General features: G+C 43.9%; 1 protein-coding gene across 4 annotated transcripts in view; it reads right to left on the bottom strand.

Moving 5' to 3' along the window:
* RALGAPA2 (Ral GTPase activating protein catalytic subunit alpha 2) overlaps window positions 1-25913 on the bottom strand; it is a 285849-nt gene that overhangs the window by 164791 nt on the left and 95145 nt on the right. For all 4 annotated transcript variants that reach the window (XM_057703254.1, XM_057703256.1, XM_057703257.1 and 1 more), the window contains 5 exons: window positions 23178-23289; window positions 17340-17577; window positions 14158-14322; window positions 3326-3463; window positions 1779-1876 (listed from right to left, as the gene is read on the bottom strand). In XM_057703254.1, coding sequence (XP_057559237.1) covers window positions 1779-1876; window positions 3326-3463; window positions 14158-14322; window positions 17340-17577; window positions 23178-23289 — 751 coding nt within the window. The remainder of the gene's footprint in view (window positions 1-1778; window positions 1877-3325; window positions 3464-14157; window positions 14323-17339; window positions 17578-23177; window positions 23290-25913) is intronic.

Below are 25913 nucleotides of genomic sequence, written 5' to 3' on the forward strand. Positions count from 1 at the left end.
ATAATCAAGAATATCAAAATTAAGAACTTCTGTTCATCAAAAGACAACATAGAGAAAGTGAAAACATATACCAGATACTGGAAGAGCGTATTCTCCAGAAACATAACTAATACAGGATCAGTATTCAGATTATATAAAGAATTAGTACAAATAAAAGAGAAAAAGACAAATCAACAGGAAAATGGAAAAGACATCAGTAGGCATTCCACAGATGAAATACATATGGCCAATCAATGTAAGGAAGATTTTGAATTTTATTAGTAATTTGAGAAATGCAAAATAAAATGAGATCTCATTTTCACCCAGTTGACTCAAAAGATTTTAAATCTGACAATAGTAAGTGTTGACAAGAATGTGGATGAATGGGAACTCTTTACACACCACTGGCAGAAACATAAGTGGTACAACCACTTTGGAGAAAGACACATTCTCTTGTAAAGAAGAACATTCTTCTACTCTGTGACTCATCAATTCCACTCCTAGATAGCACATACAAGAATGTACACAGCTTCATTTTTTTCAATAAAAAAAAAAAGTGAAAATCTAAATGTCTGTCAACAAGAGAATGGAAAAGTAAACTGTGGTCTATTCACACTGGAATATCATACAGCAGAGAAAGCAATGAACTAGCACTACCTGCTGGAATGTGGACTTGGAAATACATAATAATAAGTAAACAAAGCAATAATACCACTTTTATAAAGTTGAAAAATAAGGAAAACTAAAGGGCCTATTGTTTGGAGATATATACATTCAGAGCAAAACTACAGAACAAAGCAAGGACACAATAAACACAAAGCCAGTAGAAAGGAAGGGACCAGGACAAGGCCCACAGACCACAGCAACAACACTGCAGACATTCTAGTTCCTAAGCTGGTGGTAAGGTGTTTATCTGATTGTTCAAATATACACGTACAATATACATATTATGTATGCAGAATGGACATACATAAGCTGGTATATGCCCTTTAAAAAAATGAAGACAGAGGAAATTTAACACTTGTTAGCTTCCAGGCAGGGAAGAGTAGGGAGAGACTTTGTTTATTTTCTACCTCTCTATGATGTCTGAGTTTTCTGTTCATATATAGTAAATTTTTTAAAAAATGAATAAACAGGAATCATCTACATGAATGAGTTAGGGTTATTTTTTAATTTTCTTCTTTATACTTTGTGTTTCAAAAGAATAACAAATGCTATTTTACATGAAAGAAAGAAAGAAAGAAAGAAAGAGAAAAAGAAAGAAAGAAAGAAAGAAAAAAGAAAGAAAGAAAGAAAGAAAGAAAGAAAGAAAGAAAGAAAGAAAGAAAGAAGGGAGGGAGGGAGGGAGGGAGGGAGGGAGGGAGGGAGGGAAGGAAGGAAGGAAGGAAGGAAGGAAGGAAGGGAAGAAACCATAACAGATCTTTACAACATCTCACTTATCTAGAAACTCACGTCAGGTGGAGGCTACACCCTGAAGCGATGTCAGGAATAGGGAATCTGAACGTTTGTTTGACAGTTAAGGATGCTCCTTAAAAATAGAAAGGGCACGTACACACCAGGCAGTAAATTCTGTTTTCATGCTTATTTTTTCCCTATTTTTGCAAAGGGACTATGATTTTACATAAAGAGCAAGCGAGATTTTAAAAAGGTCTCAAGGGAGTCATTTGGCCCTAAAACACATCCAAATGGAAAAACTTTTTAGAAGATAGCATCACTGCCACTCATAAATTTATGTATTGTGCCAATAATTTGTATGTTTATTGTTAATGACAAATGGATATGTTTTGAAAAGATCTTACTGTTATTCCTTCATGTTCTTTCTTCTCATGTCCTTTGTTTTCCTGAACAGGCCTAGGCTCTGAAGAACTCACATTCCGTGCATTCTCTATCTTTTGACCTAGAGATTTGGGGGGGGATGGAATCAACAGCAGGAATATTTCAGATGGTGAAACTGGAAAAAGGGTTTTAGACGTAGGTAATTATTAAAATTAGATATGCTAAGATGTATAAAAATGAGACTTCTGGGCCTGGCACACTGTAGCCTATGGGTCACGTCTGCTCCAAAGACCTGGTTCTGACGCACGGACAGCTTCACTGTTGGGCGCCACGTTACACTTGGGGTGGGGGGGCGGATGATGAGACCTGTCCCGGGGCCGCGAGGAAGGGGTCTCAGACAAGGCTCTGCCAGGCGAGCTGACGGGGAAGGGGAGCCATGAGGTGGCTCAGCGCTGCTGGTGAGAGAGAACCTGTGTCTGTAACAGAAAAGGGAATATCACCACCAAACCTGCAAATGGTAGTTCAAAAGATCATATTCGATGAGCACTCTGGGGCCAATTAATTTGAAAAAAATACATGAATTGCACAAATTCCTAGAAAAAAATCATAATTTATCCAAATTAAAACAGGACATGGAAAATATGAATATAGTCTTATGATTTAAAGTTTTGAATAGTACTTTAAAATCTTGCTATTCAATACAAGAAAACTCCAGGCGACTGATGGATTCTATCAGCTATTTAAGGGAAACAAAAAATCACAAGGATCTTACACAAAAACTTTCAGAGAATAGAAAATCTTTCAGATAATACATTTCTCAAATTTTTTAATTGAATTTTCTTATTTCAAGAGGATTTCTCAGAGGGGATACTTCCTACGCATTTGATGAGGCTGGCATGACCTTGAAATTAAGGTCTACGGGATGGCTGGGTTGATTTCTTACCTAACCCATGAAACTAAATAAGTATGTTCGCTGTCGCCAGACACATTTAAACACGTGCTTTCACTGTAAAATACATTAGTCACTGTTTTCGGGTCTAACCATCTGCCTCTTTGCGGCCCACACCAGTTGCTGCTGAAAATTGTTGGAGAAACTGTGCAGGCTAACACTACTGCAAGTTATTTTCCACCTCAGCAGAGTCTGCACGCTGCTAATAAACTTCTTCACAAGTCTGGTCCGCCTTCCATTCTCACTGTCAACATTCACAGCTCTCCTTGCAGCCCTTTCCTCACCCCTCACCCCTCTCCTCCCTGCCTCTGCCCTAACCTGCTGCCCTCCCTCACCTGTGGTGAACATTCTCTACCTCCCACCTACTCCAGCCGCTCTGGACTTCTTTCCAGTCCTCAAACACTTGAAAAATGTACACCACACACACGTAATTTAGAGAAACAGGTTAAAGTAAGCAGTGAAAATATTTCATTGCCAGAAATCACATCCTTGCAATCAACTTATAAAGTAAATTCCCTTGAAGTAAAGCAGAGTTAGGATAAATGTAGAAAGCCCCACGACAGGCAGCCCCTTCCCGGCCAGAATTTACAGTCCCGTGTGAGTAAGGGAAGCTGCTGGTACCTGCAGGGGCCTCTGAACACAGCGGCTCCGTCACGTCAGGGCTGCTGCTGCTCCGGACCATCGGCTGCTGGTCCTCTGCTGCCAGGGGGCCGGAATCGGCTGCAGGCGCGTTTTCTGGCTGCGGACATTCTTCCACTTCTGTGGGCAGTAACACAGAACACGCAGCGGTGTATTTCAAGGTTTTTAAAAATAACTTCACTACTTAACTGATTCTAAAAAATGTAGTTTTAGATACTTTTCCACAAAAATTGTGCAGTAAGATCATCGACTTTCACGTCATAAAGTTTTCTGCACTTGTTAACAGTAATATCCCCACTCCAAGTGCACATTTGCCTAAGTTCTACGAAGCATTTTATTTCAATCAAAGTGAAGAAAAGAGAGAGCAAGCAGAATGGTTGAGAAGTATAAATATCATTGGAGTTTCAGGGACAGGCCTACCAAGGGAGGAGGGGCCCAGGAGATGCAGGGGAAGGTCAAGTACACGTGAGAGAGCAGGACTTACACACACACACAGACACACACACACACACACACACATGCCCTAAAGGAGGATAAAAGGAAGTGGGAATTTCAACTTCTTTGCTCCTTTTAACAGATAAATGTACAACTGTCCAAAATAAAATACTGTGATTATTTAATAATATTTCACCTAATGCAAGGTTGAATTAATCACTAAAGTACCAAAATGATCCACTGGTGTTTTTAGAGAATCAATAAATACATGTCATAAAATAGAAAACCACAGCTGCGTAGTGACCACTGTGTGATCCCAGCTAGAATCATGACAAACCATATCCCCCAGAGAAGGAAAGTCCCTCTGAGCTTGTTTCTAAAATTCATGGTTCATTTTAATCTCCAAAGACAACCCGAAGTCACCCCACCTCCTCCCTGCAGCATCGCGGCTCCAGGGTGACGTCATCCCTCGCCTCCGTCAGCGGCATCCTCAGCCTCCTAACTTGCCGCCCCCCAGCTCTCCTCCCTGCAGCCTGAGAGAGGTCCCGCTACAAGGGAGACGTGACCGTGCCACTCCTCCTGCGGAGCCCGAGGCCCCATCATTGCGGGTCAGGCTTGCACTCCTCACGGTGAACACAGGGGCCCCTGAGGTCACCCCACAGGCTTGATCCCCCACTAGAAGCTCTCGCTTACTTTAGTCTCAAGTAGGCCCCACCCATGTGACCTCCTGCTGCTCCCCCCTCGAGGCTGACCTCCCTGGGTGGGGCCCAGGCACCCTTCCTGTGGGACGTGCCACGTGGTCCTGCCTGTGACCCCACTGCTGCCTCCCCCACCAGACTCCATGCCCCTTCATGCAGTCACAGAACTCCACATCCATAACTACAGTATCATATGTTCCCTAAATGTTCATTAGCTAAAGTTTCAGTCCTTCTAAGAAGGGACTGATGAAAAATCAGCCTGTACCCTGTTACCTGGAAATATCACCTGATACCTCACCTGAAGCCTGACTCGCCGCTAATGAGGCCCCCCCACAACCCTTCAATCAGAGCCACAATCCAAAAGGCTGGTCCACCCCAACCGAGAAGGTGTATGTAGAAAGGTTCTAAATATAACACAGAGGATTTTGCGAAAGGGCTGCTGCTTTAGTTTTACTACTCACATAAAAATTCCATTTTGAAGTACACCAATACAAGTTACCAGATCTCAAAACTGTGAAATGTATGTGACCCTTCACTTATAACCCAAAGTCCTGGGCCACAGTCTAAATTCACATACTTACGGGAAGCTGGGCTTAGGGACCAGGCAGAGGAAGGCAAAGGGGCAAGAGCAGACAGACCCATTAGTCTTGTCTCTCCAAGCTGTCTCTGCTCTTCTCTGCTCCTGAACAGCCAAGAACTGTTCACGTCCCCATAAGAAACACCAGACATCAGTAAATACCGTGCTCCACCCAGCACTCCAGAGCAGGGACCAGCCCCCCACGGCTCTACTCTCGGCTTCTCGGCATCAGACTACAGAAGCCAGATGACTGCTGTCATCTTTCATTGTTTATTCTAATTATGCAAGACCCTGACACATTCTGGGAAGGGTTTCTATTTGTTAATGAACCTCCTTGTAAATCCAGTGTCAGCAGAGGGAGTGCAAGAGCTTCCTACTTCTCTAAAAGATAATTGGCACCTGCCAGTCTTTATGGACAGTGGGAAGAGTGGGTTTTATTCCCTTACACGTGATGCCAAGAGCTGGTAAATGTTGGTTTCTGGGCTGTGAGCAGAAACAAATAAGAGCCGGGCCAACACTGGCAGCATCTTTTTCAAGATAAAGAACGTCACCATCTGGTGGGACGCAACACAGCCACTGGACCGCGGCTTCCAAACTCAAGTGTCCCCACTGGTCCTCAATACAACAGACGGATGAAGAGCCTGCCATGGCCAGCTGGTCTGCCTTCCCAACAGGCTGGCCTGATGCAGCTTTAAGGGTCTGTTTTTGTAAAACTGTTGGTAGGGCCTTCTCAGATGGAGGAAGTCCAAGCCTGTAGAAACCATGGGAAGAGGTGGGATGGGAGCCTCCGTGAAGAGGGGGAGGAAGAGGAGAATCACAGGTCCAGGGAGCTGTGAGGCTGCGTGGGGCCCGTGCTCTGAGCTACCCCAGTACTTGGCTGTTAAACGATAGAGTGTGAAAAAGATGTAAATTCTCCTTATCCCACAAGTTAAATCCAATTTCCTGATTTGTCAGTGTACACTCTTTGGCCTTTTCTCATACTTTGTACTAAGTATACACTCAATATTTGTTTTGTGTAGATGAACAAATGAATACCAGAAACATTGTCTTGGTACCTTTTCCCTTTTTAAACGGTTCTTGAGCTCCCTCTGCTGGCCTTTTATTTTTGTTAAGGCTGCACCCCTCCTACAGGTTCAGCTGTAGCAACTGCTCTTTCATAGCAAATTAAAACCATTTAGCACTGACATGCAAGTATCAAGGTAGAGGATTATCTGATATGCACAATAGAAAAAGGACAGTCTAGATTATATAAAAATTACATTATAAATTCTGGGGAGGTCTAACACATTCTATATTTTGAATATCACACAATTTGAATCACTTCAAAGAGCTGAATTCTATCTCAGATTCACCAAATCATGCACTTTCTTTTAAGCAGAGCTAACACAGTAACCCAAACTCTAACAGCACTAATTTTCTAGCTTCTTGACAGTGTAAGTTACACAATACTATTACTAAGCCACTGCTTTCTAAAGCTCATTCAAAGCACCAGAAAAAATTATCAAGTAAGGATTAATTTCATTTTCCCCCACTGAGAGAAGAATCGGCATGATTAAATTAATTGTGTAAACTCTTCAGAAACTTCTGTTTATTCCAGATGTCTGACTGACTACTTTTCAAAGAAATTTCATTCACTCTTTTATCTAAGGCTTCCTTAATCCATCCTATTAAACAGACTGAGACTCATTCTTCAATTACCAAAATTCTGAGTTCCATTCACCCCTCACATGAGGTTGCACAAACAAAATTGTCATTTACTAACTTTTAAAGCACAAATCAAGTTGACCCCAAAGAAGCACAAGAAACACAAATCAACTCAACATCTTGACGTGTCCCACAAGGACCACAGGTGAATCAGCCCGGACCCTGCCCACAAGCAGGTCCTGACAACCGGGCGCTACCTGGAAGCCAGAGAACCAGATGCAGATGTGGCAAAGTAAGGTGTTCAGCCAGGTCCCATTAAATCTCTTTTGGAACAAGGGAAGATCGCTGATCCTCTACCACTGTTAAAATACTCCCCGATGAAAAATAAAACCTACCATCTGCACAGCCCGTACGTGCTACAGATTGAGAAATGTCCCAACAAAAAAGCAGTTAAAATTGCAAAAGAGCTGGAAAGAATTGTTTCCACAAAGGAAAAAAAAAAAGCAAATCACTGAAACTGCCAGTTCCAACCCCCTCCCCCCAAGTGTTCAACTATGCAGCTATTCATACTAATTAATGGAATACAGGTGGTTGTGACTGCCCCAAGTTCTACTGCCACCAAATAAAAGAGCCCCAAAGGGACCAGAATAAGACATCACAGTGGATGAAGGTGAGTATGTCTCTATTGTCTATGTTATTAAAACAATTTTGGTGGGTTGAATAGTCATATAGACAAGGAACAAAACCAAGGAATGTTAACTTAAACGAAAACAAAATTAGCAATCATCTTATAGCAAAGGACATGTGACCAGAGGTCAACATTGAAACTGCCTGTGTATTATGCACATGTGAATGTATGCCTACTATATCTGTATATAGCAAAAGGTTAGCAACATATGCCAACATCAGAATTCAAACTGGAGCACACACTTAATCCTCTTGTGTGCCAGCCAGTGGGGGATGTACAATCTCAGACTGAGGACTGACATGCATTGCTCTGGGCCCAGACGCTTGATAGGATAGTCACATGGGACCGAGGCTCACTTTGCTAGTAAAGAAGAAGTGGTATCAGAGTGGGGAGGAGCTCGAGACTGTGGTTTTCAGATGAAACAGATCAGCAGATGGTCCTCAAAGTCACTATACCGCTAGGTCCCTTCCTGCTTTGTGCTGTAAAACCAGGAGTGAGGATGGCAGAGGCTGGAAAACACGGACCAAGCACAGCCTGTTTCCCTCCACTCTAAATTGAGGTCTCTCAAACCTCAGCATCACAGATATTTGTGGCGGTGGCCGTCTTGGCCATTGTAGGATGGTCAGCAACAGCATCCGTTCACTGGATGCCGGGGGCATGACCCCAGCTGTGACAACCACAAATGTCTCCCGACATTGCCAAATGTTCCCTGGGGGCAAACTGTCCCTAGTTGAGAACCCCTGCTCTAAATCGTATTCCACTTCTGTTGGAACTGTGTACACACATACGGGAATCAAGAATCTGAGTCAACTCAGAATGGGAGAAAATACTCGCCAACGAAGCAACAAAGGATTAATCTCCAAAATATACAAGCAGCTCATGCAGCTTAATACCAAAAAAGCAAATAACCCAATCCACAAATGGGCAGAAGACCTAAATAGACATTTCTCCAAAGAAGACATACAGATGGCCAACAAACTCATGAAAAGATGCTCAACATCACTAATCATCAGAGAAATGCAAGTCAAAGCCACAATGAGGTATCACCTCACACCGGTCAGAATGGCCATCATCAAAACATCTAGAAACAATAAATGCTGGAGAGGGTGTGGAGAAAAGGGAACTCTCCTGCACTGTTGGTGGGATGTAAGCTGGTACAGCCACTATGGAAAACAGTTTGGAGGTTCCTTAAAAAATGAAAAATGGAACTACCATGTGACCCAGTAATCCCACTCCTGGGCATACACCCAGAGAAAACCATAATCCAAAAAGAAACATGTACCGTAATGTTCACTGCAGTACTATTTACAATAGCCAGGACATGGAAGCAACCTAAAGGCCCATCAACAGATGAGTGGATAAAGAAGATGTGGCATATATATACAATAGAATATTACTCAGCCATAAAAAGGAATGAAATTGAACTATATGTAATGAGGTGGATAGACCCAGAGTCTGTCACACAGAGCAAAGTAAGCCAGAAAGAGAAAAACAAATGCGGTATGCTAACTCATATATATGGAATCTGAAGAAATGGTACTGATGAACCCAGTGACAGGGCAAGAGATGTAGATGTAGAGAATGGACTTGAGGACACGGGGCTGGGGTAGGGGGCGAAGGGGAAGCTGGGATGAAGTGAGAGAGTAGCATAGACATAGATACACTACCAAATGTCAAATAGATAGCTAGTGGGAAGTTGCCATATAACAAAGGGAGATCAACTCGATGATGGGTGATGCTTTAGAGGGCCAGGATAGGGAGGATGGGAGGGAGTCACAGGAGGGAGGGGATATGGGAATATATGTATAAATACAGCTGATTCACTTTGGTGTACCTCAAAAACTGGTACAAGAGTGTAAAGTAATTATATTCCAATAAAGAGCTTAAAAAAAAAAAAGAATATGAGTCAACTAAAATATAATAATGAATGAGAAAAAAGCTTCCAAAATGAAATTACTAACAGGAATAGATTTCTTGTGAGACCATACTCTAGACAAACTGGTAAAAAAAGAAAAAAAAAAAAAAGGCAAAAAAAATGGGTTGTGAAAAAAGAAAACTTTTCACCATGAATAAAGTTCCTTACGGGTCTATATCAGCCACATAGAAAGCCAAACTATTTTAAATACTTAATTAATCATCTCCAGGCAGGAGCATTTTTTTGGAAAACCAAATTATAAGGCAGCTAATGCTCACCAGTAATTTAACTGACGGGTGGGCATCTTCCTGTGTACCATTCTGTACCTTCAGTATTTGCTAGAGAAAAAGAGCTTTCTAAGAAACACAATCTTTAGTCTTCTCTCATATTCTAGAAATTAAATAACATTTTAGATACTCAGGCGAATGAAGCTAATTTTGCTTTGCTCAACCACAGTATGACATGATTTAGTGCCACTCAAAGCCACAATTAAGCTATCTCCAAAATTAAATAAATACTAATCTATGATACCATCTTTCAGAAAATAAAAAGAACATGAAAATATTACCCTCTTTAGCAAGAAGATTCAGTTCATCTTAGGGTCATTGAAAAATAAGCAGACAACAGACCTAATTATTCACTGTAGAGCAAAGTAAATCCTTTTGTTGAAGTGTCCACTCCAAAAAATTACTTTTGGTGCTATCACATCTTAATAAACCAGAAAAAGCACTGCATGTAAATAAGGGTAGCTAAACTCAATTTTAACTGGCTGAAAGCCGGGAATAACGTTTCTTTGTTTTTTGAAAATTAGCAATTTTTATCATTTTTTTTACTCAAAGCTCAATAATCAGTATGAATCTATATAAACTGATCATTACTTTATATATGAACATGATTTATTAACTTCAAGGAAGTCGAGTCTGCATAATTTTTCCCGTTTATTCATTTTGGGGGAGGCCCAGCAAACATGCTAACATTGGCATGCTCAGAACTGCTGCGGAATTTTATGACGATTCCCTCCCACTCTATAGGCTGCATATCGAAGGCACACGAGGCAGGCATCACTATTTTCCCCTCTTAAAAACTATCATGCTCAGCTGGGAATGCAAAGACCAGTGGTGTTACAGAAATTCTGCCTGACTATCTAACTGCTCCTAAGCATCTAACTGCATAGAAAAAACTGATATTCGTTGAAAATAAATGCGAAGTGCAATGGCCAGGCAGGCATGTGTGATGTGGGGAAATTAACAAAGGAAGCCGGGCCCAGAGGTGAGTGGGGAGCAGCCCAGGGACATGGGGGGGGGGGGGACACACATGAGACAGCATTACAGTACCTGACAGCCTGTGAGGGCAAGAGGAGTAAGAGAGACCTGGGAAGAGAGCGCTCACGGTGTGGAGGAGGAGCGGGACGCTTTTAGTGGCAGGCAAAGCCTCAGAGAGGTGAGCACAGCTGCTGATAGACTGGCTTCGCTTAGCTTCCAGGAGAGATAAAGCAACAATCATGTCAGAACGGCAGGATCTTTCACTTCCTTTTCATTATTATTATTTTTCTGGGCTCTCTTTAAATACTCAAAGGAGGTCATTTCAAACTTTAAAGGAAGTTAGCACAAAGCACAGTATTTAATGACAGTCTCTAAATACAGCCAACTTTCAGTCATTCTGATGGCATGGGAGAACGGGCCATTCACAGATAGTCCACCTCATTCTAGAATGCTTTATGTTGAGCCTTTCCTTTTTTTCTGCTGGGTATCAGATTCGCATTTGGGTTGTTTGTTTACTTGGGCAGACATTACAACCAGTGTTCTCTTCCTGAAGGGCCCAAACAAAAAGACCACAGTGAGGGAGGGAAAATCTAACCTAAGATTAAAATTGTTTTATAAATAATCAATAATTCAAAAATTAGTTTGCTGAGAGATGACTGTATTCAAAAGCAAATCATTTAGTAAATTAAATATCCCAAAAGCTCAAGAACACATAAAAGTTAAGTTGAACATTAAAGGATCTGATATTTTGGAAAAAGGTAAAAAATCTCCATCCTTTTAAATCACATTTTGTGCCTATTAAATCCACAATTTCTTAGTATAAATTTTACCATGTTCTTAAGTTTCTATATACCGCTAGTCAAAACCATTTGAGAAAATGGATGGACACGGAGATACTAGGCCTCATACACATCAAACCACCATCAGCTTTTTTTCCTTAAAACAAAAATATGGAGGTTTACTTGCTGTATTATTTCCACGTGATTTTATTCAACATTAATGAAATAGAACTACAAACGGCAGTGACACATTTGCCAAAAGCAAAACAAACCTTTTCCTTTCCTGTCTTCCCTGACTCTCTATCAGAATTCCCAGCTCTACAGAACTGTCTGCAATGCAATCACAGCATAATGTATAAAATACTATTAGGCGAAAAGGACTTCTATGTGAATATCAAACTGACTTCAAATTTCCTAAAAGATTTGTCCTTCTCTCAATGTCAGAGACATCTCATTTGTGTGGCTTTTAAAAGTTTTCCTTCTATAAATCAAATAATTTTTCATGTTTCCAAAATTGGTCACTAAGATATTTTACAGATAATAAAATATAGGTTATTTTGTGTGGAAATTAATTGACTTGCTTTAACCATTCACTTTAGACATGTAAAGTTTTAGCATCATTTGCACTCAGGAACAAAGGCTGACTTTATAATTCTTTAAGACTCCCCCTGCTGATCCTTTCAAGGTGCAAATGAGTGCATTCTCTGTTAAATTAACTGTCATTCCCCTACTCCACCACTGCTGATTTTATATTTCCCTCCTGCCACCATCACTGACACTTTCTCAGTCTAAGTGTAGTCTATTCTATTCTTCTCTTACAACAGAATAAGCTTAAAACATTCTCTTACTGGGATTAGTAAAAGTCCCTATCAAATGGATCTTCCATAATAAACATCTCCGTGCTATCAGTGCAAAACCTAATGCCATGAGCTGCTGTTCTCTCATTAAAAGGTGGTCATTACACAACCAAAATCTACCATGAAAACATTCTGGGCCCTCTTAAAAGACTAAAACTATGTAAAAATAACAGAATTGAGTAAAAGCTCTAATATGTGGTCTATGTAGGTTACTTTTATAAAACAGCATGATATAATAAAATCTTCAAAAACCACTGTTTTCACAGGCAACAAGAGTAATAATATTTTATAATTTTAAAAAATATAAAATAGGAAATACATAGGTATCCATACATATATGTGTATAAAATACATGAAGATAATAGTTCTGCCCAACCCAATAGCTCTCATATTCATTATCTTTTAAAGGTTATGGTTCCAAGTATTTTTAATTGAATGAATCCTACAAAGGCCCGGTTTATGGTGTTGGAGTGACATACTCTAAAGGAACTTTACATGATTTTGTATTGGGTTGGCCAAAAAGTTCATTTGGGTTTTCCCGTAAGATGTCACTTTTTGGCCAACCCAATAAAAGCTCTTATTTTTGCAAGGCTTGTCAGGCACCTGAGAACACTGATAAACAGAACCGCACAGGCATAACAGCACAGAAGATTTTCTAAAACCAACCAGCGCCTCTACCATATTGTTGGTCTAAAATACCTAATGAAAAATGAAGATTCAATCTCTCCTATGGCTGTGTTTTGGCCAAGTAGTGGCGCATGGAACATGCAGTATACCATCATTTGCTGCTCATTGAAATGTGAGAATAAAGTTTTAAAAAGTGCTTTGCATGAACACTTCTACCATGTCTGTAATTCAGGGGCTGTGAGGAGCAGCAGGAAGTCTGGGCGGCTCAGGCATGATGCCACCTTTGTCACAAACTCCTGTTCTAATTCCTTTTAAGGATGAGAAAGGAAATGGATGAATGAGCCTCCACCAAAGCTGCCTGTTACTGGGAACTCTGTCTCTCCTCAGGGAGAGGACGAGGCAAGCAGGAGGCTGTAAAAAAGGTAACAATGACCAACAAATATTATTGTAAAAACAATGAGGCATCAGGGTTAAGGTGTAACATATATTTCATAAGAACTCCAAAAGGATTCTATGCTGTCCGCTGTGGGTAGTAATCCTTTCCTAACCACCGGAAACTATGTTGCGTGTCCATGAATCTTTGATTTATGACCAGAGGATACTGTGACCTCCTCTCTGCAGTCAGCATGCTGGTATAATACAGCATGGTATTACTGATGTGAAATAATACAGGAACCTAGAAAACTTACAGAAATCCATTTTCAACCTAAGTGACAGCCTCATAGTCACTGGGAGGGTTTGGGGCTTTATTTATTCTTCTTAAATACTGTATACAAGCTTACTTATTACAGAGTTCTCTCTTTTTAAGAGTAAAGCAACAGTTCAATTAACCGGAGGTTCCCAACCAAGTTCTTGTTAATTCTAATGGGCTGTACGGTCAACATGTAAACAAGTGTATAAAGCTCCGTTTTCCAAAGAAGCAAAAAATGTAAATGTCTCCCTCCAGTCCTGAAAACTAAGCCGTTATTCTTCTTTTCTTTGCTGAAATAAGTTTCAACACTCTCTTAAGATTAACATCGTTCAACAATAATGCAACTGGTTATGTGATTACTAAGAATCCAATTTCCTCAAGGTTCAAACAAAGCATCAATTTTCTCTCTTTTGCACAAATATCTCACTTGATAGTAACAGCTCAAGTTCTTTATCTCAATGAAGGATTTAGAAATAAATATCAAAAACCATGATCTGGAAAGTAGTCAGACAGAAAGTTAAAAAGATATAGAGACATCTCAGTAAAAGGCCTAGTATTTAAGTCCTAAGTGGAATTTTAAAACTTTTAAAAGACTTGATTCCTATAAATCCATTCCTTAGAGAAATACTAGGTGTGCTTACCAGTGGCTTTCTGGCGGACAACGTTTCTCGCTTTCTCAACTCCCGGCGCCCCAGACGTGGTGGCGCTCCTGAATCGCATGGGCTCGGCCACGTCCGGGTGGCTCCGCCAGCTCAGAGAAAAGGATCTCCCCACGGTGGTTCCCTTCTGAGAGTCTGGAGCACAGCCTGTGACACAGAAAAATCATCCAGAGGCCGAATTCAACATTATTCCTTTCACAGCCTGTGCTGCTCAGCAAACTTCACGCACAGGGATGATGTACAGTCCGCAGACTCTCCTGCTGCAGGTTAGGTACCACTTCCTTATACTGCAATTTAGGGAGTTATTCATATATCAGAAAATCTGAAAATTCTTGTTGCCAAAGTATTTTTCAAGCATCTTCAACGGCCTCATGAAAGTTCTCACATCGTCACAGTACTCATTCCAATACACAAAAAACATTAATAAATCTTTCTCAATATAAGAACAATGTCAAATGAAGTTACACCACTGCTCCCAGAACAGTCCAAAAACTGCTTCTATAAACCAGTAAATTGCAGATCCTGATTTTACAACAGTATTCCATCCTGCAGATGCCAACCTCTCCACAAATCCCCGAAAGAAATTTATACCCATAAACTCTAATTATAGTCAAATAAGCAAAGTTAATGAAATTCTACAAATAATACAAAATCCTATTGTAAGCAAAGCTCCAAACAGTAAAATACTGCAAATCTGTGAATCATCTTCTCTGTTCTCCTCTCATACTGCTCTGATCAAATATTTCAAGTGAACGGTCAAGGATCAAAAGAAATACAGAAGGAAAGAGAATGAGACACAGAGCTTTCTGGACATGTATGATGTGGCTGGTGGGACACTTAGAGGGTTCTGCGCATGTGGCTGGTGGCTGCCACCTGTGGCTCATTTCCAAACCCAGATTCTTCTGAGAGTGTAGTACTTTGTTTCCACAAGTCTAGTGCTTGTACAGCAAGTATTTCTGTAATGGATATTTAAATCTGTTTTTAGAATAAGGCAATATAATAAATAAATCGGAAATATTTATCATGGTCATTAATTCAATAGTTAAATTTGTTCTGTATCTTTCCAAAAGTAGCATTTTTTTTGAAGTTCTAAGACAAGCCTATCTCTCCCTATGACTCTGTGTTCACACAGTGGGAGGGAAGAGAATATTTCGGGGCTGAAGGGGAGGGCAGATTATAAGAATTTCAGGAGGCAGGGAACGTGCTTAGTTTGAGAAGGTCCTAACTTTCTGTCTCAGCCCCTCCCCTCCATCCCGAAAGGCGCCATAGTCAGGTTGACTCTTCTGGGCTGAGAGCCAGAGTCCAGGGAGCCAAGTTCCTTGCTGGAAGCATCCAGACCCTCCCGGACTCTGGTTTACACAGAGGCCCTCAGAGCTGCTATGGAGGACACTACAGGGGCCCAGGGCCCAGGCTCTGGGCTCTCTGCACTGACTTCAATCCCAAATCTCCATCTAACATGTTCTTTTAGGAAGGGGCTCCATACAGCTTCAACTAGAGAGAAAAAACGATCGTCTGCTAAAGTATATGAGAACATTGCATTAGACAGTCTAAATCTAAACTGGGATTAAACAATTCCGCTGGAATGCCCCGTACTTCAACTAGTTAGTTTTGGTTTCTCACTGACTTGCTCTTCCTAATTGGTGCCTTGGCAAGCCACTCACAGACTGCACTGAAGACACTGTAGGAGTCAGTCACATTAATTACACATCTCTGCAGTTAACTAGTCATTGTAATTGGTTCACACTTCCCTGTATCCACATCCTCTATCATCCTCTCCCACACTGACCCTGAGCTTCAGCACATGACTTTTGGTAGCAAAACTGAGCAAGCAGAGATTTGAAATGCACTTGAAGATCTGAGCTTGTCCTCCTGCTGCTCCTGGAACCCTAAGCCATTAGGTGAACGCCTGAGCTAGCCTGCTGGGTGATAAAAGATGTACGAACCCGTCACCCACACTGCGCGGCCAACAGCCAGCCAACCCCTAGCAGTGAAGCTGCCTCACTGAGCATGTCACAGCCCAGCTGACTGTGAATACTGTGTGAGGCCAGTACAACTGCCAACCCATCAAATCATGATCTAAATAAATGGTGTTATTTGAAGCCACTATATTTTGGGGTGCTTTGTCACACAGCAAAGCTAACTGACACCATCTACACGAAGACCACTGTGGAGGTCACAATCGACCACAGAAAGTAACGTGCCCTTTGTGAGTCTTTGGAGGAAAAATTCCTCTCAGGTCCCAGGACCAGGAAAAGCCAAGCAAGCAGCTCGTTTACACCTTTTGCACTCTGTGATTCTCCAATGTTACCCCGTAACGATCAGAGTCGAATCTGCAATGGCCCCCTTCCTGCCTCCCCAGCAGCAACGAGGCTCTTCGCTGTGCATCCCGGCATTTTATCCATGCCCAGAGCTCCACCCCAGTTCATTCTGCCCCAGTGTCCTCATGTATTTTATCTACTGTATTACGTGTATTTCTATGAGCGGCCTCAGAATCTTCACATAATAAGCTGGAATACAGGGAATTAATCCAAGGACTGTGTCACAGCCTTAAAATGAAGACTGGCTGCAGACCGTCATCCCCAACAGAAACCAGCACTGATGCTTCCCACCTTGATCCGCCTCCGGGTCTCACGACAATTTTCACCCAGAAACACAACAAAGCCAAAATGACGCCATGTGAAGCATTTAGAACTTCTCCACCTTCTCGAGGCGGGCAGCAGAACAGATAATAAACAGTGGGGGTGTCTTGAGCAGGACCTGCCTGGCTTTGATTTCCAGCCTTACTGCTTCTCAGCTGTGTGACCCCAAATGAGCCAATCCCTGGGGACTCTGTTCTTGCGTTTCTTGGTCTTTGGGTTGGGGAGAGAGGTGTGGACATCACAGGCTCCCCTGAGGGTGAAGGGGGAGAGGCCCCTGCTGCTATCACTACTGTTCCCAGTCCTCCTCCTCCCTCCTCTTCCTTCTTCCCAGCCTCTTCGTCCGTCCGTCTTCCTCACTAAGGGGACACAGCACCAGGAAACGCGACCGAATGCTGCTGTTAGAAGACATCGTGCGTACAGCTGGTTCAGTTGACTGTGAAACCCCACGCATCGACTGCCTGCTGTTTAATACACACTCCTCCCCAGCCTCAGACGCCCAGTGCCACCCGGCCAGACAGGAAATACCTTTGCCTCGCTGCTTTTTTTCCTTCTGTTCACTTAGTTTGTCCAGAGGTAGGTTTGTCATCTCAACTCCGTACACGGTGCGTGCGAGCACCGCCGTCAGGGAGTCCATGATGCTGGCCCACTCGTGGATGAGCTCCTCCCAGTCTGTCAGAGAGGACAGCACCCCCAGGAAGTCGTCCCAGAGCTCCCGAGAGATGTACACACAGAGGTTTGCACGAATCCAGGCCACTATGAGTGTCTGAAAACAACCATCGACATGAGAATTCAATCGTCATTTGGAAGAAACGTACTTTGGACAAAATATTTAAAATTATTATGAATAAAATGAATTTTAAAATAGAAAGTGCTTTGGGATATTGGGCTTAATTTCTCAAAATTAGTTAATTAGAATTAGTTATCATCCTGAACAAAGATACTGACTCAAAATGATCTTAGTCTCTGTGGCTGGTCCTGGTGGGACCTGGGAAGACTATTCTCTCCCTCGCTCCCTGCAGGGGTCACTCCAAGCCTCTTCTTCTGCAGGTAAACGTCCATCTCCACCAGCTCCTGCCTGACTTACAGCAGATGAGCTCAACACAGACTTCAGAGCACAGAACCCAGGAAATAAGAACGCCCTGGCCCTCTGCCTACCAGGCCCGCATCCGCCCAGTTCCTCCCCGCTGCAGGCCTCCCCTCCTGCAGGCCGTGTGGGGAGGGGGCCGTGCTCTCCCACATGTTCCCCCCCCACACATCCCCCATCCCTGCTTCCAGTCTCCTCCTCAGCCTCTGTGCTTCTGTTAACCCCACCTCACCTTGACCCCCTGCCCATCCTCCTTCGCCAGCTTCTACCCATCAGCATATAAACATGACGTAATTCTTCCTCATCTCAAAAAACTCCACGGAAGTTCCCTTGAGCCCTGATGCCCCTCTTCGAGCTACAGCCCCTTCTTCCTGCTTCAAAGCCAAATTTCTTGAAAGAATGGTCCATACTTGCTCCATCTTCCACACTCACTCCATCCTCTGCTGCCGCACCTCCTGCCTGGGGTTCAGTCCCCATTCTCATGGCTCCAGTGACCATCTGATCACTGTCCACGTTCAGCCCAGACCTCTCTGCTGGTTTCCTGACCCTTCTATCTGCTCACTGGTAGCCCATGTGCATGTCCTGCAGGCACCTGTCCCACAGCACAGTGGTGAGAAGAACTGGGTTTCCTCCCGAGAGCCCTCCAGGCCCTCCACCCAGCCTCTCCTGCTCCGGCCTCTCCTGCTCCAGGCTCTGCACGTACCCTTCCCTCTCTCTTTCCTCCTTTCACCTCTTTAACTTCCACCCACTCTTCAGGTGACAACTTGGACATCACTTCCTCCTGGGTGTCCCTGCTGCCACTCACCCCCATCCCCAGGAAGCAGCCTGCATTTCCCTCCTGGGAGCTTCTTTCCCTAAGAGTCCACTCACTCTCCCGGTTCACGGCACTTACAGCTGCTCACAAGGGCAACCCTACAACAAAACAGCTATGCGTGTATTCTGGGGATGTCCTTACCTCCAAGGTGTCCAGCTCTTTACCTCTGCCAAAATATTCTACATCCCTTAAAATTCAACTCAAAATGTATCTCCCATGAAAGAAGTGCCAAGTTCATCTCAGATGAGCCCCAGATGCTTTCCTAATCTTCGCAGAGGGAATCTTTATAGCCAAAGTCTGGGTAACCTCCCTGATCCATTGTCGGAGCTAAATGTATCAGGTAACGTGCCAACTCGCCAATATCTCTGCCCAACCCAGATACAAAGAGGCTCCCACTGCTGTCAGGAGCTGTACTGTGCATGGGATGGGGGTGAATTTGCTTTTCAATTAGATGAGATTAGGCGGATTCAGGATGGTATGACCGCAGACTGCTTTTTAATTAAAAGAGAAAGTTTTCTAACATAGACCTAGGACATCTTTGAGAAAAAGAAAGCAGTCTATATCCAGAGAAGCTTGCTCTGACCAGCTGCAAAATCATATTTAAAATGACCCTCATGCAATGTACCTGTTCTCTGTGTCAATTCATATTAACTACACTTTTTAAAAAGGTAAAAATGTTAAAGTTGAGCCAAAATAGTTAAGCATATTGAAAACAAGGTTCTAAACACTCATAATTAAAATCTGGTTCTAAGATGAATGAATTTTTAAAAATTAAGGACATTACAAAAGGAAAAATTAAAACAATGCTTTACTTTTTTGTTATTAGTACTTTATTACACATTTTTATTATGACTAAAATGCCAGCTTCTGTTTATTCATTTTTTACACTCCTCTTTTGAGTTTGAGGTCATTACCATAAAGTACATATACACAATAACATTAATAAATGGTAGATCAAAATAGAATCTTCCAGAGTAGGAGAATGTGGACACTGGCCGAGTTACCAGGACTGAGCCTCACGTGCGGCCACAGCCCTGCCTCAGGTTTAAAAGCAGAGGAGTGGGTGTAAGATGCCCACACTGGGTCCTGCACCAGCCCCGCTTTATTGACTAATTATTAGACAAGGACAGAACCATGACTTCCTGCAGCTTATAAGCTTCACCTCCACAAATCTCACAAACGTGTACCAGCACACACCACACCTCATCCTCGTTCACAGCTAAGGACAGTCAGCGGACATGAGGCCAGGGCCCCCTCTTCATAGGTTTCCCTTCTCTAGCGGGAAGAGGGAGAGAGAGGGCCTCAGACTCGGTTGTCACTAACCTGGTTTGTGACCTGGACAAGATGGCTTTTCTGGAGTCCTATTTCTCACTAAAGATAAAAAGCTGAATAAGAGCACCCTTAATAAGAGCATCCTAATTGCATCCTTTGGCACTGAAAGTCATGTTTCATCAAGTACATCTTGGTACACAAGTGTATGAAAAACACATTCGCTGGTAAATCCCTCCTTTTCTTACAAAGTTTCCTAACCAGCCGCTTTCTATGTCTCTCTACCTGCCTCATTTAGGGGACCACATAATTTTAAGGGATTGGCTTGGGCTGTAAACAGAACCACCACAGTCCAGGTTTCCTGATATGCCTTCCAGGCTTCAAGCAGATGGCCACAGTTAGCGCTGTGTGTGGCATCTGTGTATAGCATCGTGTATACAGCATGTAAACATCTGCGCATAGCTAGCATCATGTATCTGTGTATAGCACTGTGTATAGCATCATGTATGGCAATTGCCATTACTTGGTTAACTATTTAAAACTAAGTAAAACTCAACTATCATTTCAAGAAAATTTGCCAACCCAACTTATCTACTGACAGAGAAAAAAACTAAACACTAAAGGCAAAATTAGAAAAAGATAAAAAGATAATGGCAACTTAAAATTCCCCGTCTCCTTTAATAGCCTCCTTATTCAGAATTTAAAAAATTGAGTATCTAGGAATTGCAGACAAGCAGTATGACCACACGAACAATGATTAACTGCAGGATGGGACTAAGATGGCCGCCTGACTGCCTGGCATATCTGCCCGACCTTTCACATTTCCTCTTCCTTGGGTTTCACAAAAGGACTTGGGAGGTCAACAGACGATCATAAATCCCAGGTGCATCCTCTGTGATTCTTACGACAACCCTGACAACCCTGGAAGGTAGGAAGGAGCCCTTTCTCAATTGTGGCAGATCAGGGACAAGGCTCAGAAAGATGAAGTGATCTGAACAAGCTAGAAAGCACCAGAGCTGAGGTTGGAACCCAGAATCAGCCTAAGTCTAAAAAGTGCATCTTCTCTCTGCTATTTTATGGTTAAGTTCTTAATTAATTTCAGCATTCCTCTTGATTCACTGAACCACTGCCAAAATAATAACAATAGCAACATCAAAATCATCAATAACCATGGACTCAAAACTAATCTGTAAGATCTGACAAAATTTCTCCATCAAGGAGGAGGGTTCTGCCCCACCAACCAAAACCAAACAAAAAACACAACTCCACAACAGACTCTTGCTTAGTTTAGTGACAAGTTCTCACTCTAATTCCAAGACACAAGGCAGACGTGGGACTAGACAACCAGTGAGGAGCGGGGCCCAGGTACCCGCCAGCCTGAGCCCTGCCCCCATCCGCGTCATGTGGTGGCTCCAGTCCCATAATGACGGGGCGGTCCAAGAGTGAGATGCTCCAGGGGAGTCAGAGCAAGGTGAGGTGAGCGGAGGGTCTGTCTGTCCAGGCGGACGGCAGGGCAGGTGGTCAGTGCCACCCTACAGGCAAGAGTGCAACAAAGCTGGACATGCAGAAGGGTGTGCAGACCACTTTGTCCATCCAGTGAAGGCAAGGCAATCAGAGTAAAGGTGATTATGACATGAGGAGGCGACTGAGTTCACACCAATGATTTCTACAGCCTTTCATACGTTTCTCATCAAGATCATTCAGTCATTATTAAATTGTTCAAAATTAATGTTAACAGTTGGGTTCTCTCGTGTTACAATGGGAATATTTGGCTGTATATAAAATACTACTTTCTCTTTTTTGTCACTTTCACCTACATATCCTACCTATATTCTGGACATGCTCTTAAGCTACAACCTCCAAAACCACCTTCCAGTCCCCCAGGAGGCGGCCACCTCCCTCCCTGCAGTGTCACTCCCAGCTCTGGTCCACCCTCATTCTCCTGTCGGATTACTCAAAGTTGGGCCCATCCACAAGGCCTTTATTGGATAGAATGTCACATTTTCCCAGAGTGCTTTCACACTGTTCTCTTTCAGAAATACTTCATAACTACTATGCATCCCATAAATACTAGTGCTTCTAGAAAGGAGCAACGCTGCATGCAACAGACTGCTGCCCTCAGGACCCTCTACACTTCTTTCCAGGCCATCAGTTCATCACCTGCCTTCTCCTCTCTGCCCCGCAGGGTGACGTCAGAGACCTCAGTGCTGGACCCTCCTCACCATGAGATGCAGGAAGCACAGCCGTCTCCATGGCTCTCTGCTCCCATCAGAGGCCAGCCCAGCTCCTCACCGGGTCCAGGACTTCACCTCCACGGTTCTCTCTGCCCAGACGATGCTACTCTCCCTTCCTGGACCATCCCCACTGGTAAGTGAGTACACCTCATCCCACCCTCCCCGAAACCCTGCTCTCCACCCCCACAGCCGGCTCCAGCTAGCCCCTCCTCCCCTCTCCCTTCCACACCATTCCCTCTACAAAGCCGTGACTCTAGCTGGGACCTCCACTGCCCAGCTCTCACTTTCTCCTCCATTCACTCCACGTCGGCCTCATTCCCATAGAACATTCTCAGCCACTGACATCTTGTCAAAGCCAACGGCTGACTGGTCGTCTGCTCTTACTCAACGCTGCTCTCCGGGCCTCCAGGACACATGAGCCCCCAGCTGCACCCCAAGCTCACTGGCCACTGTTCCTCAGTATCTCTGGCTGGCCCTCTCCTCCACCATCAGACAAATGGCCCTCTTCTCTCTGACACTCTCCCTTTCCAGGTGATCCCACCCAGTCCTGTGGCTTTAAACACAATCGCTCAGCACACCAATGGGCCTCATACATTTATCTCTCGTCCAAATTTCTCCCATCCTGTTCCCATTCCCACGCTCTGTCCATCCTTCAAATCTACGTGCCCCAACACCAGGGCCATCAGCTCTTGTCATCTTCCTAATTTCCAGCAACCTTAAGCAATTCAAAAGAGGAAGTAGATGGCAGAAAGGTGGGAAGGCCTAAAAGAAGACCAGTACTAACTGTGAGGATGAGATTACAACCTTCAAGACAAAGCTAAGAAGGAAATTTTCTAATTAAATTTCTAGAAAATGTAAAGTTAGTCTAATTTTACTCTGGAAATTCTCAATGATTAAAACTAATTTGCTGTAAAATCCGATTCATTTCTTGCATTTGCAGTGTTTTAATAAAAAAGACTTACCCTAAACAGTAACCCTGCCAAGCTCTGGGCAAACAAGTCCTTTATTTGTTTATCCTTTGGCTTCTGCATGACAGCTTCTGTTATCCTCAGTAGTATTTGCAACATCTGTTCCCTGGGCCACCCAAAATAAAAGCTCATGTTATTAGTCACATCTCCAAAGCACTTACATTTATAGGTACAAGGAATTCTCTTAAGAATTCAGCAAAATTGATAACCACGTTATTCATATGCATGCCAATTACATCATGAATACCATACTTTTCAAAATAAGCTACCTTATGTTACCACAGCTCTAAAAACATGCCTCCTATACTCACATCAATAGACAGGACAACACAGGTCTCACCCCAGCTTGACTCCCTTCCCTTGTAAAAACGGAGGTGAGGCTGTTTTCTCCAACTGTGCCAGCCCCTTGAAGGCACCTGGTGGAGAGCTGTGCCTATGTGAACTTACACAGCACTCTTAAATTTTCACATCCATCATTCTACTTAACCTAAGGGGTCTCCCTATCTCTCTGTGTGACAGAAAGTAACATGGACTTTGTGGTCCTCATCCTGGGGGCTCTGCTGTTGGCAGTGCTGGGTGGCCCTGCTCCACAGCCCTCCCGCAGGGAGGAGGACTGGGAAAGGTCACCACTGGACGCTTAGGGCGAAGAGCTTTGTGCCTGGGAGAGTCCGACTCTGCGCACAGGGCGCCCTTGAGAACTGCGGGCACCAGGTCTCCATCACAGCACTCCTCCAAGGAGGGGTTTTAGGTAAAAGGTCTTTGAAGAGTATAAAGCACCAGAGACATGAAATAACACTGCTAATTGTGATAAAGCTGGTAAGTTCTCTAGCACAGCCAAAGGGCATTCTTCTCTCTTACAGCTGAGTTTCACTCTTCATGTCTTTCCCCAGATGCCATGGAAACGGAGAACACGTTATCTTCTGTTAAGGCAGGGAAATCACCCCCGTCCCTTTAACTACTCCTTCGAGGTCTTGCACACGAACCATTTGTTCACCTTTGTAACGTTCTTCTTGGCCTGGCTCTTCAGTGATAAAACCAAGAACTGGACAAAGTAATGTAGTCCAGGTCTGATAATGAGATTTCAAATCATGGTTCCTTTATACTTTTCTCATATTTCTGCACATTGGAACAGTGTTTTCTCTTAACATGATGCTGGATCTCATTAAACTTCTCTAGGGTCTTCTGCCCTCCTTATGGCTGACCCCGTCTGACTTCCATCCCGATCTCTGCGGGGACCGTTCCCACTGTGCTCTGCTCTGCCTGCCTGCCCACCTCCTGCCCACAGACCCCGCAGGCTCGGGAGAAGAGCTGTGGGGTCAGGGGGTCTGGGCACACATGCCTGGAGCAGCTGGTGACTTTGAGGAGGATGAGGGGAGAAATGGCCCAGAGCTGGGACAGTCTGTGCTCACCCTGGCCAGGGTCCCCAGGGTCCTGTCACCAGGGGAAGGGAGGGTTGCATCCATGGTCCCCTCTGCTGCACACCTTGTGTGATGCTCAAGACAAGGAAAAACAGCCCCTCCCACACCCACCCCGCAAACATGAGAACAATAAACACAGTAATTTTCAAATAAAACCTCAGTCATGGGAACTGCTATCAAAAATGCAGACCCGACGAGGCAAAAACAGACACAGACACAGGGCAGGTTTAATTTTTGAACCTAAGAAAGCTTGTGAACCATGACATTCCCATGCAGAGTCTTCTGGAAGAGAATAGGGGTGGAAAACTACCTCCAGTTTGGAAAAATCTCTGCTAATGGTTCTGCCTTCCACTTGTTCCTTTGTGTTTTGTGAAACACTGGCTCCTGGTCACTCCTCTCAAAGGGGACCTGTCTGAAGGGCAAGCTCAGGATGGCCCGCGTGTGCTGCCCGGGGGGTGGAGGAGCGGCTCTTGCTAACTCTTTGTTCTCTCCTTTGTCCCCACCTCCTCGCACACCTGCTCACTCCCACGCCGGTATCCCCGCTTGGGGGCCACTTCTCAGCACCCCCCGGGCTACAGCCTGGTCTCAGCCACGATGATCCACGGCCACGGTCTCCGCTCCAAGCGGTCTCTCATCCACGTGGCAGCCACAGATATTTTGGAAACGTAAATCGGGCTGTGTCACACTCTCGAGCACATGCAGAGGTAGTGGGGGGCCTCCCTGCAGCCCTCGGGGCCCTGTGCCCCCTGGCCTGGGGTCCCCCCCCCCACATCTGCCCCACTGCACTGGCCACTGTCTCGTCCTGCCCAGAATCCACCAGCCTGTGACCTGCGGTTCCTCCTTGTGGGGATGCTCTTCCCTCAGGGCTCTGTGTAGAGGGGCCTCCCCACCCTCCATGTTGCCCGCCTCCTCAGCTCCACTGCTGAACCCCACTGGACCCCGCTACTGTGTTCATTACGTCTCTCAGGCCGATGAGGACAGATGCCTCGGGAGGGCAGGAACCCTGTCCATCTAATTTGCCCTCTATCCTCACAGGAGAAGCTCCCAAGCTATTTACCAGATGAAAGAAGGGAGGGAGGGAGGGAATTCGGGGATCGACTGGTACTTCAGTACATGGGAAAATCTGCTAAGGAAGTAGATCGCATCCCTGTCTATGCTCTACTGACTCTCTCTTTTTTTTTCTTTGGTGAGTATTTTTATCTATTCCTATATTTTGATTTTTACATGATTTTTTTTGTACTTTTACCTGGAACTCTCTAAATTTTTAAAGAAACAGAGAAGCATTCTTTAATTTTATTTCCTATAATTTTCA

The sequence above is a fragment of the Hippopotamus amphibius genome, chromosome 12, assembly GCF_030028045.1.
Source record: "Hippopotamus amphibius kiboko isolate mHipAmp2 chromosome 12, mHipAmp2.hap2, whole genome shotgun sequence".
In the NCBI taxonomy this organism is placed as follows: domain Eukaryota; kingdom Metazoa; phylum Chordata; class Mammalia; order Artiodactyla; family Hippopotamidae; genus Hippopotamus; species Hippopotamus amphibius.